This window comes from Cebus imitator, unplaced genomic scaffold (assembly GCF_001604975.1).
Source record: "Cebus imitator isolate Cc_AM_T3 unplaced genomic scaffold, Cebus_imitator-1.0 Scaffold513, whole genome shotgun sequence".
Lineage (NCBI taxonomy): Eukaryota > Metazoa > Chordata > Mammalia > Primates > Cebidae > Cebus > Cebus imitator.
This window is the reverse complement of record NW_016107828.1, coordinates 137,536-150,304: the sequence shown is the minus strand read 5'-3', so window position 1 is coordinate 150,304 and position 12,769 is coordinate 137,536. Positions and strand designations below refer to the sequence as shown.

General features: G+C 40.4%; 1 protein-coding gene across 1 annotated transcript in view; it reads left to right on the top strand.

Annotated features, from left to right (window-relative positions):
- Window positions 1–12,769, top strand: part of WDR37 (WD repeat domain 37) — an 80,559-nt gene that overhangs the window by 9,058 nt on the left and 58,732 nt on the right. The window contains exons 2-3 of the mRNA XM_017514056.2: window positions 6,546–6,723; window positions 8,526–8,622. Coding sequence (XP_017369545.1) covers window positions 6,586–6,723; window positions 8,526–8,622 — 235 coding nt within the window. The 5' untranslated portion in view covers window positions 6,546–6,585. The remainder of the gene's footprint in view (window positions 1–6,545; window positions 6,724–8,525; window positions 8,623–12,769) is intronic.

Below are 12,769 nucleotides of genomic sequence, written 5' to 3'. Positions count from 1 at the left end.
AGAGACGGGGTTTCACTATGTTGACCAGGATGGTCTCGATCTCTTGACCTCGTGATCCACCCGCCTCGGCCTCCCAAAGTGCTGGGATTACAGGCGTGAGCCACCGCGCCCGGCTAATTTTTGTATTTTTAAGTAGAGACAGAGTTAAACCATGTTGGTCAGGCTGGTCTCAAACCCTTGATCTCATAATCTGTCTGCCTCAGTCTCCCAAAGTGCTGGGATTACAGGCATGAGCCACTGCGCCTGGCTCATATGTGGGACTTTTATGCAGAAAACCTTAACATTGAGGAAAGCAAGATCTAAGTAAATATTGTATTCATAGATTAAAAGACTTAACATAAGAAAGATACCATTTCTCCCCAAATTGATGTACAGATTTAACACGGTTCCTATCAAAATCCCAGCAAGATTTTTGTAGATATGTAAAAGATTATTCTAAAATGTAAAGGGAAGGACAAAGGACTGGAATAGCTGAAACAAAATGGAGAAAGCTTTAATAGGAATCACTAAGTGATTTTAAGACTTATCATACAGTACAGTAATAGAAACTGCTTGTATTAGTCCATTTTCACCCTGCTGATAAAGACATACCTGAGACTGGGCAATTCATAAAGGAAAGAGGTTTATTGGACTTACAGTTCCACATGACTGGGGAGGCCTCACAATCATGGTGGAAGGCAAGGAGGAGCAAGTCACATTTTACGTGGATGGCGGCAGGCAAAGAGGGAGAGCTCGTGTAGGGAAACTTTCCCTTATAGAACCATAGGATCTCCTGAGACTTACTATCACAAGAACAGCGTGGGAAAGACCTGCCCCCCATCCCCCTCACATGATTCAGTTACCTCCCACTGGGTTCTTGCCACAACATGTGGGAATTCAAGATGAGACTTAGGTGGGGACACAGTGAAACCATATCACTGCTGTTGGTGGAAGGATAAATATGTATCAGTGGAACAGAACAGAACCAAGAAATAATCCCATACAAGTACAGAGAGTTGATTTTTTGACAAAGATACCAAAATAGTTCTATCTAGGCTGGACTATCTTCAACAAATGTGGCTGGGATAATTGGATACACAGGTGAAAACAAAAAAGCAAACCTTGACTTAAATTTTACAGCTTATAAAAAGGTCATCACCGTGTAGGTAATAAATTTAGATATGAAACAGAAAACTATAAAAAATTTAGAAAATTTTTGGGCCCTAGGGATTCATGAAGAGTTCTTGTCATGACTTTGAAAGTATGATGCATAGAAAAAATTATCAAAATTAAAAAGTGTTGCTTTGTGAAAAACTATTAGAATCAAAAGACAAACAGATTGGGAGAAATGATTTGCAACTCACATAATGTTATAACTCATACTCTAGAGTATATAAAGAACTCTTAACTCTCGACAGTAAAAAACCAAAACAGTACTATTAGAAAATGGGCATGAAGAGACACCTCACTGAAGAGGATATGTGGATGACAAATCAACACATGAAAAGAGACTCATTGTCACTGGCCATCAGGGAAATGCAAATGAAGACCACAGTGAGATATTACACACCTAATGGAACAGCTAAATAAAAAAATAGTGACAAAGGGATGCCTGCACTTGCAGGTTTACACAGCTCTATTCACGACAGCAAAGGTATGGAATCAGCCTAAGTGCCCATCAGTGGATGACTAAAGACAACGGACGTGTGTGTGTGTGGCGCACGTGTACACACACATGCGCGCACACACACACACTGGATTACCATTCAGGCGTGCGTGTACACACACACACACACACACACACACACACACACACACACTCTTTCTCTCTCTTTCTCTCACCATTCAGCCATAAAAAGACTGAAATGCCATTCGCAGCAACATGGATGGAACCAGAGGTCATTATTTTAAGTGAAATAAGTCAGGCACAAAAAGTCATGTCTCGTGTTCTTATTTATACATGGGAGCTGAAAAATTTGAAGACATGGAGGTAAACATTGGAAAAAGAGAACAAATAGAGACTGGAAAGGGTGAGTGCTGGGAGGAGGGGGATGAGGAGAAGAGAGTTAAAAGGTACAAACATACAGTAAGATAGGAGGAATACATTGAGTGTTTGACAGCAGAGTAGGGTGACTATCCCTAAGAAAATGGTATTTTACTGGGGTGATGGATACCGTAAATAGCCTGTCTTGATCACTGTGTGTTGTATATGTGGCACAAAATTTCTCACGTGTGACAGATTTGCATAAAGAATAAAAGTAGAGACAATGCCAAATGCTGGCGAGGATATGCATAACTGAATCTCATGTGTTGCTGATGGGAATGTAGAATGAAATAGTCACTCTGGAAAATACTAATAGTTTGACACTTTATTTAAAAAAAAAAACCACTTGTTTTTTTTGAAAACTAAGCTTGATTAAACTAGAAGCAGTTCTGTTTCTAGGTATGCCCAAGAGAAATAGAAGCATACACATGCAAGAAACTTACACATTAACACTCATAATAACCTAAAAAACGGAAACAACCAAATATCTATCAGTTGTATTTTGCAATAAAAGGGAATAAATTATCACTATGCTACAACATAGATAGGCTTTGAAATCATTGTGCTAAGTGAAAGAAGCCAGTTGTAACAGACCAGAGTGTATATTGTAGGATTCTTTTTTTTTTTTTTTTTTTTTTTGAGATGGAGTTTCGCTCTTGTTACCCAGGCTGGAGCGCAATGGCGCGATCTCGGCTCACCGCAGCCTCCGCCTCCCGGGTTCAGGCAATTCTCCTGCCTCAGCCTCCTGAGTAGCTGGGATTACAAGCACGTGCCACCATGCCCAGCTGATTTTTTGTATTTTTAGTAGAGACGGGGTTTCACCATGTTGACCAGGATGGTCTTGATCTCTTGACCTTGTGATCCACCCGCCTCAGCCTCTCAAAGTGCTGGGATTACAGGCGTGAGCCACCGCGCCGGCCCAGGATTCCATTTTTATGAAATGGCCAGAACAGGCAGATTCATATGGAGAGAATGTAAATTTGTGGTTGCCTAAGGCTAGCTGGAAAGTGGGTGGGAGAAAGGAGTGAGGGCAGATGGGTGTGGGGTGTCTTTTGGGGTGATAGAAATGTGCAGTTGATTATGGTAATGATTGCACAACTTCCTGAATCTCCGGAGAGTCATTGAATTGTGAACTTTAAATAGGTGCCTTACATGGTGTGTGAATCATATATTAATAAGATTTCTTTTAAAGCTAAGTATACATTTTACCCTGTGACTGAGAAGTCTTATCCCTGGGCTGTTTATCCAAAGGAAATGAGAACTTAGGTTTGTTTAAAACCCTCTGTATTGTTGTTCATGAAAACTTTATTATGTCCATAATGTGGACACTAGCTAGTAATAAAAAGAAAATAACCATTGATACATGCAGAAAATTGGTTGGATCGTAACCATTAAATTGAGTAGAAAAAAGAATCTCAAAAAGGCACATGCTCTTTGATCATATTTACATAAAATTCTCAACATGACCAAATTGTAGAAATGATTACAGATTAATGGTTATCAGGAGTTGAAGGATGGTGCCAGGGAGTTGGGGTGACTGATGGGAAGTGTGGATGATCTGTGTGGTGAGGGGAGTGTTTTGCATCTTGAACATGTGGCACCTAAAGGCATTTATGTATGTAACAGAGTGACAACTATACACACATTATACCAATGTCAGTTTGCTGATTTAATGAAATTAACAAACTAATTAGCAGATTAACAAATTGTAATGATGTAAGATGTAACCACTGGGGAACTATGGACCATATTTTACAACTTCCTGTGAATCTGCAGTTATTTCAAAATAAAAAGTTGAGGCTGGGTGCAATGGCTCACGTCTGTAATCCCAGCACTTTGGTAGGCTGAGGGGGGTGGATCACCTGAGGTCAGGAGTTCGAGACCAGCCTGGCCAAGAAGGCAAAACCCCATCTTTACTAAAAATACAAAAATTAGCCAGGCGTGGTGCATGCCTGTAGTCCCAGTTACTTGGGAGGCTGATGCACGAGATTCTTGCTTGAACCGGAGGGACAGAGGTTGCAGTGAGCCTAGATCATGCCACTGCACTCCAGCCTGGGTGACAGAGCAAGACTCTGTCTCAAAAAAAAAAAAAAAAAAGTGGGAACTTCATAACTCACACAGCTGTTTTGGTTGAGAATTACTAGAAGCTTGTGATTAAGTTAAAGCTTTAAAAAACTGTCCTAAATAATAGGCAAACTGTCTTCCAGGTTTCTAACATTTTTGGGTTATGCTTGGCTTTTAAAGTATTAATAACAAAATTTGTATTTGAAAGCTCTGCATAGTATATAATGAATAGGAAACAAAGCTAAACTGTGCATACATTCATATTTAGAAAGATTTAGAAGAAATACGTAGAAAAATGCTACAACTTCCTTGTATTCTAAGGTTAAATGTGTTGATTTTATTTTATTTATAATATTAAAAAATCTAAATGAAGTGAATTTTTAAAGTGACAGTATTTTCTCTTATGAAAAGAAATATTTTCATCCTTCGTATTTAGGATTATAATTAGAATACTTAACAAGCTGAATAGGAAATATCTTGTTTATCATGTTACTAATAACCTTTATGGAAGACACTCTAAATTTTTTGTGAATACATTTCATCTCTGTTACGAATACTCTCCTTTATGTTTGGATAAACTTATTTTTCCAAACAGGCTGACATGTTTAAAAAGGAAAGGGAATGCTAGTGATTTTGAAATATTGTAGAAATATTGTAGAAAAGGAATCATTCTGTAACAAAGTAAGGAGGTGTTAGGGCTATTCAGGAAGTGAGAGCCATTTGGAAGGAAAGGAGTTGCATTTCAGGAATGTGTGTTGGCACCAGCTGGTGTCTAGGACATCGATAAGGAAGAGGGTTGGACACACCAGAAATAAGGTCTTGCCTTGAAGCACAGACTAGGCACAGACTTATTATGCAGTTGCAGAAGTCACCATTGTAACTGTCTACTTGGAATTTAGATGTTTACATAGTCTCCTTATGTTTATTTGAAAGGTTAGTATATTTTCCCATTATGTTGATATATTCATTTAATAGAACCATCCCCTACTGGTGGAACTTGGGCCAGTGTTTTCTCTAAATGAAGATCATGGAGGCATGTTGGCTTCTGGGAGGTCATGGGTGTGTCTTGCTTTGCGTTCGGCTGCAGGTGGAGCAGACATTCTGTGAGTGAGGTACTAAGCTGCTCTGACGATAGGATTGTGTTCATTGGAGGAGGGATCAGTAATAGTAAAAAATCAGCAGATAATGTTCAAAACAGCTATATCTGTAGTCGAAGACAGAAGATGTGTGTGTAAATATGTTACCTAAGATTATGGTAAGTAACATAGTGATATAATTGGTAGGAAGGATGGATAATAGGAAATGAGTAGAAAATGCCTAAAGTGGGTAAATCATAATGTTTAGAGATTTGAATAACTTAATTACATGTGGTTAGTTTGAATTGAGATATGCTGTAAATATGCACACTGAATTTCTTTTTTTTTTTTGCACACTGAATTTCAAAGAGGTGATCATAAAATATCCCATTATTTTTTATGTTGACTATTTTAAACATATTGGGTTAAGTAAATCATTAAAAGTAATTTCATGTGCTTTTATTTTTAAAAATGTGGACACTGGAAAGTTTACATCCATGGCTTGCATTATATTCCTGTTGGACAGCATGAGTCTGGAATCTGTAGTGTAGAACATGCCCATGGCTTGTATTATATTCCTGTTGGACAACGTGAATCTGGAATCTATATAGTCTAGAATACATCCATGGCTTGTATTACATTCCTGTTGGACAGCATGAGTCTGGAATCTGTAGTTTAGGATATGTCAATGGCTTGTATTATATTCGTATTGGACAGTACGAATCTGGAATCTGTAGTGTAGAGTATGCCCATGGCTTGTATTACATTCCTGTTGGACAGCGTGAGTCTGGAATCTGTAGTGTAGAATATGCCCATGGCTTGCATTATATTCCTATTGGACAGCATGAGTCTGAAATTTGTAGTGTAGAATATGTCCATGGCTTGCATTATACTCCTGTTGGACAGCATGAGTCTAGAATCTGTAGTCTAGAATATGTGCATGGCTTGTATTATATTCCTATTGGACAACATGAGTCTGGAATCTGGAATCTGTTGAATATGCCCATGGCTTGTATTATGTTCCTATTGGACAGCATGAGTCTAGAATCTGTAGTCTAGTATATGCAAAAAATTGGTTCTCCCAGGGGAGTAGATCACACCTGGGGAAAGTTGGGTTAAGGGAGAGCTGTTTTTTTTTTTTTTTTTTTAAGAAATTTCTTTTTTGCTATCTGATATTTAAGATGTTAATGAAATTTGATAAAGAAATTACCTCTTTAACAAAGACTGTGGTCTCTACCTTAAAATATCTTAATTTGTCATCTTCTCAATTATATAGTAAATGTTAACCATAGTAAGGAAGCTTGTAATCATTACCTTGTTCAGTGTTTTTCTTTTGTTTCAATTCACTATATCAGAATACTGTTTTTTCTTGCTGTTTTTAGCTTATTGCAGGAGTGACCAGGACACTACCTTCTAGAAGTGATGCCCACAGAAAGTGCAAGCTGTTCGACTGCTCGCCAAGCAAAACAGAAGCGCAAATCACATAGCCTTTCTATACGAAGAACTAACAGCTCGGAGCAGGAGAGGACGGGACTGCCAAGAGACATGTTAGAAGGACAAGTAAGCTAGTATTGATCAGGGCCTGATTTCGAAGATAGTGGTTGTGTCTGTAATGTTATAAAAGTGGCCAAATGTATAAAAGTCTCCAAAGTAGAAAAAAAGGTTTGGGCTACTAAAAAAAGATCACCCCTCCCAAACTCCCCCAAAATAAACTCATTAAAACTTCTGTCAAATGCAACAGCATACACAGATGGGTTAGCATATGTATAATATGTAATAACAAATCAAAGTAGGTATGACAGTTTGAATTAGTTTTATTATTTGTACAGTTTTGTTGACAATACAATTCTGGGTTTTCTTTTTTTTTTTTTTTTTTGACGGAGTTTCGCTCTCGTTACCCAGGCTGGAGTGCAATGGCGCGATCTGGCTCACCGCAACCTCCGCCTCCTGGGTTCAGGCAATTCTCCTGCCTCAGCCTCCTGAGTAGCTGGGACTACAGGCACGCGCCACCATGCCCAGCTAATTTTTTGTATTTTTAGTAGAGATGGGGTTTCACCATGTTGACCAGGATGGTCTTGATCTCTTGACCTTGTGATCCACACACCTCGGCCTCCCAAAGTGCTGGGATTACAGGCTTGAGCCACCGCGCCCGGCCAAATTCTGGGTTTTCTATCTCTAATAGTCTCAAGAATAGAAGAGTATCATGTACTCTTTAATGATCTCTTTGTGTTCTCTGAAGTGTTTTTGGAATCAGATCTTTTAGTGACTTTATTTGGCTTTATCCTTATCTCTGCTGCAGTGAGTATGTCATTCTTTGATTAAAATGAAGTAATTTTTTTGATAAAGATAAGTTTTGCTTATACTTTTTCTAGTCCGTTTGGAGATGATGAAATTGTGTCAGAATTTTTTTTTTTTTTTTTTGAGACGGAGTTTCACTCTTGTTGCCCAGGCTGCAGTGCAATGGTGGGTTCTTGGCTCACTGCAGCCTCCGCTTCCCGGGTTCAAGTGATTCTCCTGCCTTAACCTCCCGAGTAGCTGGGATTACAGGCATGCGCTATCACGCCTGGCTAATTTTGGGTTTTTGGTAGAGATGGGGTTTCTCCATGTTGGTCAGGCTGGTCTCGAACTCCTGACTTCAGGTGATCTGCCTGCCTCAGCCTCCGAAAGTGCTGGTGTGAGCCATCGTGCCTGGTTTGTACTAGAATTTTAAAATAATGTTGTTGTGGGGCTGGGCACGGTGGCTCATGCCTGTAATCCCAGCACTTTGGGAGGCCGAAGCGGGCAGATCACAAGGTCAAGAGATCAAGACCATCCTGGCCAACATAGTGAAACCCCATCTCTATGAAAAATACAAAAAATTAGCTGTTTGTGGTGGTGTGCGCTTGTAGTTCCAGCTACTCGGGAGGCTGAGGTGGAAGAATCACTTGAACCGGGAAGCAAAGGTTACAGTGAGCCAAGATTGCACCACTGTACTCTAGCCTGGTGTCAGAGCAAGACTCTTATCTCAAAAAAAANATGTTGACCAGGATGGTCTCGATCTCTTGACCTCGTGATCCACCCGCCTCGGCCTCCCAAAGTGCTGGGATTACAGGCTTGAGCCACCGCGCCTGGCAGGAGTGTTTGTTTTTAAATCACATGTCACACTAGGTAGCCATTTATACAACTTGATTTATAGTTTCCTTGGCAGAAATTTGGAACTTTAAACTCTTTAAGCATTTTATGTATAAAAATATATAGTGACACAAAATAAGAGTTTCAAATCAAAGATAATTCACTTTGGAAAAAGCATATTTGTACTTGGTCTTAAGAGTTGTTCTTTCATTCATTCATTCATTCATTCTAAGCAGAGTCTTCTTCTGCAGGATTCTAAACTGCCTTCCTCCGTTCGCAGTACACTTCTGGAACTGTTTGGGCAAATAGAAAGAGAATTTGAAAACCTTTATATTGAAAACTTAGAATGTGAGTATCTCCCATTTTAATATATTTTTATAGCTTTTTACCTATTCATGGAAGTCTTTGAGAGTCAAATTTCTGAGTAGACATTCATCACTATATTAGTTTTCTGTTCTGCTGTAGCAAACTTAAACTTATTTTAGTGGCTTAACATAACACAGATATTGGTTGAGCGTGGTGGCTTACGCCTGTAATCTCAGCATGTTGGGAGGCCAAGGCCAGTGGATGATGAAGTCAGGAGTTCAAGACCAGCCTGACCAACATGGTGAAACCCTGTCTTTATTAAATACAAAGATTAGCTGGGTGTGGTGGCGTGTGTGCGTGCCTGTAATTTCATCTACTCAGGAGGCTGAGGCAGGGAAATTGCTTGAACCTGTGAAGTGGAGGTTGCAGTGAGCTGAGATTGCACCACTGCACTCCAGCCTGGGCGACAGGAGTGAAACTCCGTCTCAAAAAAAAAAAAAAAAAAAAAAAAAAGAACATTATTGTAAAGCCTAGACAAAGTGTATGTTATATTAAAATAAGCTCTAGATACATCTAACATATGCTTTTATATATATATATATATATATATATATATACATATATATATATATATATATATAAATTTATAGCCATTCCTTCACAATTAGAACAAATTTATCAGCCATCATGCTGTAGGAAGATAATGCTTAAATGAGAAATTGGCTTATGTGAATATTGGATCTTGTTAGGACCATGTGAGTAACTTTATGCCCAGGACTTCGAGGCTGTGTCCTCTGTACTGAATACAACAGTGTGAACCCAGAACCCGACATGATTGCTGCCACGAAGAGGATCTTCGACTCAAATTAGATGGTTATGCGTTGAATAAGTAAACCCATACCTGGTTCTCATTTCTGTAAAAAATGATTACATTTTAACTTAGTGTTCAAAATAAAATTATAAAAATAGCTTTAGTATTGTTAGTGTATTACTTTGCTAGGACTCCCATAACAAAATGCCACAGACTGGGCAGCTTAACCAGTAGATTTTCTCATGGTCCCTTCAGTGGCTGGAAGCCCTAGATCAAGGTGTGGGCAGGGCTGGTTCCTCCCAAGGTCTCTCTCCATGGCTTGCAGACACTGTCTTCTCCCTGTGTCCTCACAGGGTTGTCCCTCTGTGTGTGTCTGTGTCCTAATCTCTTCTTACAAGGACCCTGTCATACTGGAGGGCCCTCCTTTACGACCTAATTTTACCTTGACCACCCCCTCTTTCAAGGTCCTGACTCCAGACAGTCACATGCTGAGGTCCTCAGCCTTTGGACTTCCACATGGGACTTTTAGGGGACACCGTCCAACGTAGCACTTAGGAGAGAGCAGAGCTGTGGGGCAAGACTCCTGTGGTGGCGGCAGTGTCTGTATCTGTGCTGTCTGATGTGGGAACCACCAGTCACACGTGGCTGCCGAGCACTTGAAATGTAGCCAGTGTCCCTGGGACATGAAATTTTAATTTTTAAAACTTGTAATTACATGGAAATTTACATAGTCAGATGTGGCAGGTGGCTACCCTATTGTACAGTGTGGTAGTCTAAGATAGGTTTTCCTAATTTATAGATTCACTTAATTTCTAGTGGTGGAAATCCTACAGCCTCCTCTGCTGGCATATTCTGGGGTTGTCTCCCACATGGGGTGAATGTGTTCCCCTCTGGGCCCTGAAGGCCTGTTCTCCTTTGTGATGCGGCACAGGCTGTAACTGCATCTCGTGGTAACCCTAGGAAGGTAGCTCAGAGGTCTCCAAGCTACCCAGCCTTGTCCTCGTGGTGCTCCACCGTTGGTCTCTGGTCTCTCTGTCTCCCACACTGGCTCCCTAGATGGAGCTCATTTATCGAATGACCAGTGATTTGGAGTAGGACCAGCCAGCATGTTCTGTGAGTGGCCAGTGTGAGGTGCACTGCCTTTCCCCTGTGGTTGGCGGGAGAGAGAGGTGGTGTCCGTGCAAGTGTTTGGCATGGTAGGTGTGAGGGGCAATCTCAGAACAGGGAGGGTTGATAAACACAGGAGTAGTCTCGTTCTAGACAGTGTCTAATGGTGCCCTTTCAGTTGTTGAGGAGCAGCAATAGAGAAGAGAGGGCAGATGAGCCTGAGGGAAACATGTTGTTAGGTTTAACTTTATATGTCTCAGATGTGCCAGTCTAAGGTCGTTTAGAAAGCCAGGTTCTCCCAGGCACCAGAGGTCTGTCATTGCCGAGCACAGTGCCAGCTGTGGCCAGAAGAGCTGGCTGCCTCCTGCATGTGTGTGCTGCAGCTTTCAAGTGTGTGTCAGTGTTGATGTGATGAAACAATTTCATTTAAAAGCCTTACTGAGTCATAGCAGTTATGTCTTGAGTTTTCTCAAGTGGTACCAAAAGTTCAACAACTCTTAGTTTACAGTCTGAAATTGAATGGCACAGAAAAGAACAACTGATGGAAAAGGTTGAAAGTCATTTTGTAAGCATGCTCTTCCTGGGCTCAAGTTGCCCTCTGGTGGAAAAGTCCTCATTTTGCTGTACATTCAGTTTCTTGATTACAAAGTGAGGTTAATGCTGACTTCTCAGCTTTCTTTTCCATAGCGATTACTTTTATATTAATAGCACTTAATATTCAAGTACATGTGGCATTATGTCATTAGTTGCTGAGCAATAAGAGCCTTAAAATCTTAACGGGTATAGATGAGTAAGAACTGCTGCCTGTGGGAGGAGGTTGGCCTCATGTAGGAATCGGAAGGGCTTCTGAGGAGGCGGCACTTGCAGGGAGGGATGTTCACAGAGAGGGAATGGGGTGTGCAGAGGCCACAGGGCAGGGAAGATAATGATTCTCAGTTCAGTGCAAGCTTATGTTTTATAGCTATTGGAACCTTTTTTTTTTTTTTTTTTTGAGACAGAGTCTTGCTCTGTCACCCAGGCTGAAGTGCAGTGGTGCTGCCTCCACTCACTGCAACCTCAGGTTCAAGCGATTCTCCTACCTCAGCCTCCCAAGTAGCTGGGATTACAGGTGTGTGCCACTTTTGTATTTTTAGTAGAGATGGAGTTTCTCCATGTTGGCCAGGCTGGTCTCGAACTCCTGACCTCAGGTGATGCACCTGCCTCGGCCTCCCAAAGTGCTGGAATTACAGGCGTGAGCCACCACGCCTGGCTGGAATGTCCTTTTTGATGGCTTGGTTTTAATTTTTGTTGTTACATTTTCCTTTCTTTTTTTTTTTTCATGTTCTTCATTGGTTTTAGAAGGGTGTTTAGAGGCTATAGTACCAATTCTGTAGATTCAATGTTTAAAGTAGTGTGTGTGTATGTGTGTGTGTGTGTTTATACAATTTATGTCAGAAATCTATGATAAAACTCACATTGCTAAAATGCTGTCATTTTTCCTTAAAATTTATCTTCTTAATCTCAGAAAGATTTAATAAATGTGTATCTTGTTTTAAAGTTTACAACTCATCAGAATAAAAAAGTTTATGCTGTATGTAAATCTGAAAGGTCCCATAGAAAGGTTAAGTGTCGAAACACCATTTTAGAAATATTTGATGAGGACTTTTTTGAAAATCTCTCTGGGTGTTAAGGGTAGGGGACACATACCCAAATAGTACATAGGCCATGCCCTTAGGGAGGTTGGATGGCATGGGGCTGTGTCTGGCAGGCTCCTGTTGGTTAGCGGGCCCAAGCAGTGAGTGCCTGTGATATGTTCGGTGCCCAGGACCTGCTCACTTGCTGGACTGCATTCCCTTCACCTTCCCAGAGGTGTGGGAAACACACAGGCGTGAAGAACGTGGCCCAGGTGGGAACTTAAAAGTTAATGTTTTCACTCAACTAATAGACATTTGGCTCTTTTTGGCGAGATTTTTCTCTTTTTCCTCTTCATTACACTCTTTTAGGTGTTATGTAGAATGACAAGAAGAGTGTGCTTTTGCTTGAAGTGCAGTGGGTGTGGCGGGAACGCTGCAAAGGCGCCTCTTCTGTGAGTGTATAGCAGATTAAAATACTTGTAGAATAGCGTATGATGGTGCTCAGAGGCTGTTTATAATAGTTCATTTATGGGAGCTGCCTTCTTTCTCTACAAATTTCGAAGTTTGAAAAGTATGCTTATTTCCTCTCTTATAAAGGGGAAAATTATGTTATTTTGAAGGAGTGTTTTTTTTTTTTTTTTTTTTTTTTTTTTTTTTT